This window comes from Urocitellus parryii, chromosome 5 (genome assembly GCF_045843805.1).
Source record: "Urocitellus parryii isolate mUroPar1 chromosome 5, mUroPar1.hap1, whole genome shotgun sequence".
Lineage (NCBI taxonomy): Eukaryota > Metazoa > Chordata > Mammalia > Rodentia > Sciuridae > Urocitellus > Urocitellus parryii.
Window position 1 is genome coordinate 208678357 of NC_135535.1, and position 9228 is coordinate 208687584.

General features: G+C 49.5%; 1 protein-coding gene across 8 annotated transcripts in view; it reads right to left on the reverse strand.

Annotated features, from left to right (window-relative positions):
• Positions 1-3984: 3984 nt before the first annotated feature.
• Positions 3985-9228, reverse strand: part of Ebf3 (EBF transcription factor 3) — a 117237-nt gene continuing 111993 nt past the window's right edge. For 2 of the 8 annotated variants that reach the window (XM_077799201.1, XM_026411079.2), the window contains exons 14-17: positions 8468-8656; positions 7909-7998; positions 6873-6985; positions 3985-5809 (exon numbers count right to left, since the gene is read on the reverse strand). In XM_077799201.1, the coding sequence (XP_077655327.1) occupies positions 5792-5809; positions 6873-6985; positions 7909-7998; positions 8468-8656 (410 nt within the window). In that variant the 3' untranslated portion in view covers positions 3985-5791. Of the gene's footprint in view, positions 5810-6872; positions 6986-7908; positions 8107-8467; positions 8657-9228 lie in introns of all 8 variants that reach the window. The other 6 variants (XM_026411077.2, XM_026411076.2, XM_026411083.2 and 3 more) reach the window with 3 other exon arrangements.

The window sequence follows — 9228 nt, forward strand, 5'->3', positions numbered from 1 at the left end:
TGGGATCTTCCTGGGAAGCACAGTCTCTCTTCCCTCCCCTTGTTTGTAATTCCTGAGGTAGATGGAACCTAAGTTGGGGAGAGGGGAAGTAGAAGGTTTGGAGATTGGAGACTTTATTTGGCATCTGTTCCTGGTTCTTCCAGCCTGTGACCTGGGCTGGCCACCAACCTTGCTGAACTTGAGTCTCGCCACCTGGGCATGGAGCACCGTCCCAACATGGGCTCTAGGAGGATGGAGCCAATGTTCTGCAGACCACCAGGCACTGTAGAGGGGAGTATTTGCTGTTGGAAAAATGTGTGATATTCTGCTATCTTTAGGGATTGTATTTTAAAAGGTGGTCTCCAAGGAATTTTGAATCAGAAATTATGTTCACTTCCTCTGGAAAGCAGCCTCATCTTTCCCTGGCCCCAATCTTCCAGTGGGGACAAAATGCCCTTCCAGACTCACACAAGTCCCAGATCCTCAGTGGAACCTTTGCTTCCCTTGTCGGACCACCAGCCAGAAGTGGCTGCCCTGACACAGGGGTGAGCACTGAGGAGGGCATGGCCACGGGTGGCCCCTGAGAGCTCAGGTCTGCACAGGGATCGCAGGAAGCTGCTGAGGCTGGTGGCCAATGGCTGCAAGGAGAGGCACAACAGGGCCTGGGGCAGGGCAGGCTTTGCCCAGGAGGACGTCTGTTTGGATGGACGTAGACTGGCTGTCCTGGGAGGAGTCGGCCAGATTATCCTCCTGCCCAGTCCTGCCCAGCTCACAGGCTCTTGGTGCATGGAACTGGGTGCCCTGGGAAGTTCTCTGTCCTGTTCTGCAGTTAGCCATGGTATGGGGAAGGGCAGATGCTGGTGTGGTGGAGACCAACCCAGGAGCGCATGTCCCTAGGGGCCAGCAAGGATCTGAGTGCACACAATCCTGGGAACTGCTATGTTCTGACAAGGGCACCACCCCAGGCTGTTAAGCTGTGGCTGGATTCAGAGCTGATCGGCCCCTGTTCTTGTCATGGGTTCAGTTTGTGGGTACTGGTGGGACGGGCTCAGCCAGAACCTCAAAGCTCCCATTTGAATCCAGGCTGGGGTCGGGTGGGTGGGAGCTGGGTCCATCCTTGCTCCCAGCCCCAGAATGGCCACTTAACTCCCCGTGAAACCTGCGGCTCTACACTGGGACATGACAAATGACCAAAAAATCAATTTGTAATCTGATTGGAGGTTTTTGATTTCCTCTGATGAGTTTAAATTTCATTAAAAGCAACCTTATTCCAACATAAAAGGAATCCTTGAAGGGTAGAACAGGGGATTGTCTCACTGAGTATAAAGCGTCCCAACTCTTTTGTGTGATTTATTCGTGGCATTAATTGTGAGGGCCAACCCATGGTGTCTGTTGGCAGCTGTGCTGTTATCAGGGCCTGGGATCGGCCCAGCGAGCTCAAAGCACAAGGACTCACATTCAAAAATCGCTCTTTGGCATATTGACACTTTAGTTATCAACAACCCTTTTTATCTGCTGGGAGGGAGCTCGCAACTCATGGGGCCAGAATGAGCTACAAATCACCATGGTGGCCGCCTCTCTGCATTCTCTTAATTGTATGTATTCTCTGGAAAAAATGATCATCATGGCCTCTTGTCTTGATGAGAAATTGACATTTTCTGAGGCCTTCTTTGGGCGCCCCAAGCAGGGAGATAAGGCCTGGAGTTGTTTTAGAGGAGGGCAGCTTCTCTCCTTTCAGGCTCTTTATTGCTCTCGTTGACCCACTTGATGAGTATAGATTTCACGAGGTCTTTTTCAGCATTTGAACTATAAAAGGTTCAGAATGACACCACCCCTTATAGACAAAAGATAACCTTGCCCTTTGAATATATTGATTCTTTATTAACTAGGCTGTTTAATGCAATGAAATGAGGCATTAGATTGAAGCCCATTTCAAGTGCTTTGAATAATCTTTAAAAGCTTGAAAGACCTTAAAAGGTGGCCTGACAATAATTGGCATACATTTTGAGAGAATGCAATTCTGATTTGAAACACAAACATAAAATAACTTCTCTCTCCCCCTAGGTTACATGGGCCAGTTCCAAGGAGTGGACACTCCTGGTACCAGCTCAGTGGGAAGGAGCCCCATGGCTGGCAGCAACTTCTCCAACCCTGGAGGCTTGGTAAGGAGCCTGGCTGCAGGGGAGGGCCGAGGGCAGTGGGCCGGCTGTGAGTTTATATCCTACCAGCCTCTTACTGTCTCTTTAAGGCTGGGACAGGACCATAAAGGGACCTGATTGTCATTGACAGGAGAAAAAGGTATTCACAAGTTTCTTTATGTTTTGAGTAATTGTTTCCTGTTTTGCTCAGCAGAACAAGTAATTAAGATGACATTTGTGAGTACTAATTTAGATCACACTTGTGTGTATGTGTTATAAAGCTGCAAGCCAAAACATGCAAAGCAGCCTTTCATTGAGGAGAAAATGGAAAATCCTGAGTGAGGGGGCCGGGAGAGGAAACTTGCAGAAGCTGTGTAAATTAGAACCTGCACGGATGGCTGACCTCATTAGAGTGGTGCATTTGGCTACACCTAAGCACAGCCAGCAGCGTTGGTGCAGAACACAGGGTAGGGCGTGTCACTGCGCTGATGCAAAGGGTGATGACCTCTGGGTGCTCCAGCCTCTGCCGGCCCACCCAGAGCCGCTCCATGTGCTCTCTCTAGCTTGGGTTTTACCCAAGTGGGTACAGCAATGGAGAGAGAAGGGACACAGCTGGACAATCCAGCAGGGTTGCTCTGTACACACCAAGGCCCCTGTTCAGGAACAGAGGGCTGGTTGGCCCGCCGCAGGACCATCAGCATCCTCAGAGACACAGGCTGCTCAGCAGCCGGGCCACCCAGTGTACTGCATCCGCACACAAACGCAGTCAGACCTATACATGCTAGGGCAGCATGCACACAGATGGCCACACTGGGAAGTGTTTGCTGAACGTGTCTAGGCAGGTGGGGGCACTGAGGATGGATAACTCCATAGCAGGTTCTTGGAAGGATCATGTTGACCTCGGCCGAGACTCGGTTCGGGGACCAGGATGTACAAATGAAACCTCCAAGGGAACGCGCGCTCGTGTCAGTCATTTTAATAATCAAAACAGATAAAATCACCAAAGGTGAAATTCACAGACAAGAAATACTTTAATTAAATATTGTGTAAAATGAACATTTTATACAGTTAAATATCTGAAAAAATGTACAGATAAAACAATCTTATTGTAGGGTCTTCGACAGCAAAATCTACCATTTAGTGAAGCGCTCAATTTCGAGACAGTGAAGCAATGAGGGCGTCGACTAACCGATCTAAAACAAAACCAAGTGCAGCGAGGACCCTCACGGGCGTCCTTCACCTGTGCACGTGAGCTCTCTCTAGATTAAACCTTTACTTACACAAAATAACACGGAGGCAATTTAGTTCCAAAGTGACTTCTCAGGCTTTCCCACGTAGCTAAGCCTTGTCGGTCGTCACGTGCCAGAGTGTGACCTGCCGACTGCTGGGGATGGTCTGTTTATTTTACTGAGTCCCTTGAACGAACATTTTCTAAGTTGTGCATTGTTGTTTGTTTGTTTGTTTGTCAAAAAAGTTTTAAAAAGTCCCTCCTTTAGTTTTAAATTTGATTTCTGCGGCAGTTTGCAAAATGCTTGCCGTGCTGTGTCTGCGAAGCATTTAGTGCAAAGGCAAAAACAGAACAGAACAGAACAAAGAGCGAAAGTCCTGACCCTTTTGGTCTCACTATGGGTTTGGCACTAACGGGCACAGTGTCTGAGGAGGTCATTCCAGTTTAAAAAGCACAGACGGTGCTGTTGAATCCAGCCACAAAAATATCGTTTAAAAAAATTAAAAACCAGCAGTGATTTGGGTTGCCCCTGACCTCTGAACCCAAGGTGGGCTTGGAAGGGTGCGGAAAGCAGCAGAGACAGACCCAGGAAGGAGCGACCTACGGACAGGAGGTTTGTGCTTTTATTTTGTGTGTGTGTGTGTGTGTGTGTGTGTGTGTGTGTGTGTGCGCGCGCATTTTACATCTTAAATCTCCAAATCAAATACCGATTAATAATTGTGGTGTAAGCCTGTGATAAAATAGCACAGAAGTTTTTCAAAGAAGTTCACTTTTAAGGCATCAGAGAAGTTAATGTGGCAAACATTTTAATTAAAACATCAGAAGTAAATTTTATTTTAAACTTTAGGCCTCTGAATTTTTCCAGTAAACACAGTTCAGCTATGTGGCGAAGTCATGGGTGGCAGCTAAAATGACTTTGTACATTCTACAAAAAATAAAATAAGGACACAGCCCCAAATGGCGTCGCCTCTCCGCGGCCGCTCCACATGCACGGGATCTACTAGGATTTGTCGCGGCCGGTGGCACCGATTTGCTTTGACTATACAACGAACTTTTTTTTTTCAAAAGTATTTGTTCAGATAACTTAAAAATAATATAAAAATAAACAATGAATTTGACTTTTCCTCAAAATAATAAAAAAAAGATGGAAAGTCTAAACAATAACAAACATTTGAAGTACAAATGAAATGTGAGGACACTGGTTCATCTAACGAAACAGGTCAGAGAGACAGTTCTTGGCTTATCCCTTCCCGGCGTCACCACACCAGGCGTGATCAAAAACCAAAACACACAAGGAAAAGAAAAAAGTGGGAAAGCAATGTACAAAATGTCAAAGATAAATACAATATTTATAATTGATATGTTACAAAATAAAGTCCCTTAGCAACTGCAAGTGTTCGTGGTAAAGTACGTGTTGGATGGAGACCGTTTTATCCCTTATAAGACACATAAGGAATAAAACTCATTCTTCTAAATATTTAAGTGGATCTGAAAAAAATTCAAGACAAGTGTATAAATATTTAGCTACAACTTTGGCAAAATCACAAAAGTCTACAATTTTATAACCACATACAAAACACAGGGAAGAAGGATCTAGAAGTCAAAAGGACAATTTCTGGTACAAGAAACGTAGACCTCACAGTAGCCTAAGAATGCAATAGTATACAGTACTAGCAAAAGTTGAAAAAATGTTGCAGACCGCACTCGCTTAACAGGAAGCTCTAGCAGTGGGAGAATATTGGAACCAACAGACAGTAGCATCTTTTCTCTGTCAGTGTGCTTGTGGAAGGCAAGAGAATTCAATATCAAAGTTACAATTTCTAACTACAATAAGTTACAAAGTTTCGTTTCATTAAGATGAAGGTAAGCAATGATCAACCCTCCCTCCCTCCCGGCCACCCCAGATTCTCCTAACCATGTAGTCATCCTCTGTTCCAGTTTGATGGCTCATACCTCCTTGGCCCCCTTTTTTCACCACAAAAAAATATTTCACATTATAGAGATACACAACCATTGTGAATCTAAGGATGAGTACAGAAAAATGTCCGGAGGCATTTTTCCTGTGTGTCATGGTCATCAAAATGGTGCATTCATGAAGTTTCTCCACACAGATAGCACTACACAGCCAAGACGGAGTCAGAAACTTTATACAAAATAGGCGCTGCTTTGCTTTCCTCCTTCTTCAGGACTGAGAAGTGTGGAAACATGAGAGTTCAGTCAGCCAGATGGAACTAACTGTTCATGAAGGAGCAGGTGGGTTGCATGTCGACTCTTCATAGTTTAAATAAAATCTTTGAACAATGTCTTTTGTAGCGTTTCAACTGCTGCTGATTTTTTGAAGATAGTTTCCTCAGCATGTCTTAACATACTACACGTGTCCCCTGAAGTCCGTCCTGGGATGCTGGGTGCTGCGCAAGGTAAACTAGAGTCCCTCACATGGGCGGGACTACCAGCCCAGACATAGCTGCAACAGAGAAGGGACAAACAGTTACCGCCGGCCGCCACCCGCACTCCCTCCGCGGGGCCTGGGCGCGCCCCTCTGCCTTGGTCAACAAGAAGGGAGGCTCTGCACGTCCTCCACTAACCAGCCTGGGGTGTGGCCGAGGGCGCTGGGAGACCTACTTCAACTTCACGGGGCAGGGGTGCGTGGGCGGCAGGGCCCCCACAGGCAGCCCCCCACAGACCTCCTTTGCAAATAACTTCTGACACTCCGTGTGCCGCCAAAAGCCTGCCAATGTGCACACATCTTGGCATTTTGTACAAAGCAAGTGGAGGCCCGGACTCCCCTCTGTCCAGAGATGGGAACCGGCCAGGTCACTCCTGTGACACCGGCCAAGGCCTTGCTCTTCCTCCTTAAGTGGAAACCAGACTCGCCTCAGTTCCCCTCTGCCTTGGGCCTGGCTCTGACCGCCTGCTAACTGTTCTGCAGCGTAATGGTGAGTCAGGGGCTCTCAGGTCAAAGCTGCTCAGGGCCACCCGCTCCGAGTCTCAAGGCCAAGGGCCATGAAGAGACGTGAGGCACAGCACGGCTTCGGGGAGCTCTATGCTCTTCTCAGAGTCAAAGAGAAACTTGGCACTGAAATACCAAGTGCAGTCGAAGCTTCCCAGCGAACTCCTGGTACGAATGTAATTTAAACTCTTTTAACTCCAGTGTTGTTTAATTTTTGTCAGAATGATCGTTCTCATTAATTTATGTATAACATATTAACACATTTGTTCATGTAGTGATGTGAGCTTCAATTTCTCAGTTCATTAATTCCAACAATATTAATTTATCTCCGACTCACCGTTACAACTTTATGGTTTGGAAGGCCTGTGTACGTACACACTGCTCCAGGGGCACCATCTTTCGTTCGGCCTAGACGCCGTGTCTGCAGACAGGCCCTGGCTCCTCACCACCTGCCTGCCAAGCAATGCTGCTTTGGTGCCCGCTGATGGCACAGAGGCCAGTCGGCGGCGCCTGGGGGCCTGGGCGTCCCTTCAACACTGACAGAGGTTGTGAGACAATGATTTCAAATCACGGATACCTTTCCAGTTCCTTTTTTGAGCATTAGTTCATCAAAGTGAAATATGCCACCGACTTCACAAAAGGGCCAGTTTGTCTTCTCCACGGCTACGTCCTCAGCACCCAGCAGAGAGCCTGGCACATAGTAGGCGCTCAGTAAATACTGGTTGAATGGATTCATTTTTTTAAAGGAGTAACTGGATTTGATTTTCACCGGGAGGAGCATATACCAAAGGTGGTGTCTGAAAGAGGCCAGATGACGGCCACTTAATTCAAGTGCCTGTGGGCCTCAGTACATCACAGAGCCACACGCAAGCTCACGAGGCCGAGGGGCACCCCGGCAGCTCTGTCTGCTGCACACTCAGGGGCCACGCGCCCGCCCTGCCCAGAAGGCCCGGGCACTGGGCGGGTGCTGGGTGCCCACTCCGCGCGGCCCTGGCAAGCGATGCCTCCCACGCCCTGGGGCAGCCCTTCTCCTTCTGAATTGAAAGAGAACACTCAGGAAACTCCATCTCTGTCCGCGGAAGGCCGTCAGCCCAGCGTTGACGCACATGGCGCCCTGGGCCTGGAAAAAGCACACCCTTCGCCAAGGGACGACAAAGCCATGTGGACTGGTCGTCTGTCAGGCGAGACTGAGGAAGAAGGCCCGGCCTCAGGACAAGAAGAGTGGGCAGAGTTTGAGATGGCTGCACAGGCAGCAGCAAGCCCAGGAGATATAGGCGGGGGTATGCCCTGGACCAAGAAGGGGTAGGACTGGCTGAAGGCCCAGTACACAATGGGACTGAAAATGACCATGGCTGTGTGTTTGCCACACCCCTCTTCCCTCACACGTCAGGGAACGGGTGCTCTACCAGGAGGACACTAGGTCATCTTGGAAGGATGAGGTGGACCAAAACCACAAGACAGAATCTGGTACTTGTTGGGGCTCAGTGAATGGGTGCCCTGCACATGGGTCTGGGGGCGGACATGGACTGATGGAGCACATGCAATGCCGCAGGCCATGCGAGGAGTCTGAAAACGTGCCCCCGGAGGGCCCGCGCTCCCCCCACCGCCCTCACCTTGCAGTCCGTTCCCGTTGGCGCTGGTGCAGGAGGGAGGCGGCGAGGCTTGGGGCCGGACCACAGGCGCGAAGGCGCTCTTCTGTTTCACTGCGGAGATGACATTGGCAGGTGAGAATGAGAAAATGCCGTGTGTGCTGCTACAGTTTGAAGGGAGGGTGACCGAAGAGGCTGCCATGGTGGGGCTGGACGGCACTACTGCAACAAAGCAAACACGGTCAGCACGCGCGGGCTCGCCCCGAACAGGGAGGGGCCACGAAACAGGACACGACATGCTTCTGGCTGGGCCACTCTCTGGATAACAGGCAAACACTGAGTGCTGGACTCGCTCTTCCAATCGAGCAGCCCCGTCTCATTCCGATTTTGTTTTGGTTGCCAAAGCAATGGCGTTGGGGCCCCTTTAGGTCAATTTGTGGTCGTCATTGGGACGCCCAGCCTCTGGGGCCACCCTTCCTTTTATCCAGTAGCTCACATCACAGAACATCCAAGCAATGCACACACTCGACCTCGTAGTGAATATGAATGTGCGTGATGACGTGTGACAAAAACAGACACTTACTGCCGTAGGGAGAGTTAGCGGAGGAGCCATTAAGAAATCCAGGCGAGCCAGGGACCCCTAGATTGGCCATGGCGCCACTTCCATATCCATTCATGCTAGTGCTGACTGTGTTGTAATTGGACTGCTGGGGAGTACTGCTGGGGACGTATCCTCGCGGGGACACGCTGCTTGTATTGCGACTGTAGCCGACTGTTGAAATCCCCCCCCCGGCCAAAAATAACATTATTATCAGTGACAGACACTTGGGGGGGGTTTCCCCGAGAACCTATATCATATATTAAACATTTTTCATTGACCCTATGCTTGCCTCTCGCTCTGTGCTTCCAGCCAGCTCAGACAACCTTATCACACCAACCCTACTGCGGCCGTCTCCTCGGCGAGCCCCTCTGTCTCTGTCCGGCCTCGACAGCCGGCCACGGCGCACTTCGATCTAACCGTCAGTTGCTTTCACGGTTCTCTTTAGAAGCAATTATCAACAGCTCGGATTCCTGGCCTGTCCCCCCACTCTCTGAACTTCCAGCCTCTGCAGACCTTCAAATGCCAGGGCTGACAGGGGAGCTTGTTTGTGGCCGTAACTCCCCTGCAGAGGCTGTTTTAGGGGTCTTCATTCTTACAACTGCTATTTCTGTGATGGGGGTGGGGCGGGGCACGGTAGCTTCTCTCCTGCCACAGGAGCGTGGATGAGCAGGATCAGACCCAGCGGCATGGTGGAGGTGGTCCTGAGATTACTGCCTGCACCATTTTTAAAGAGGAAACGGACC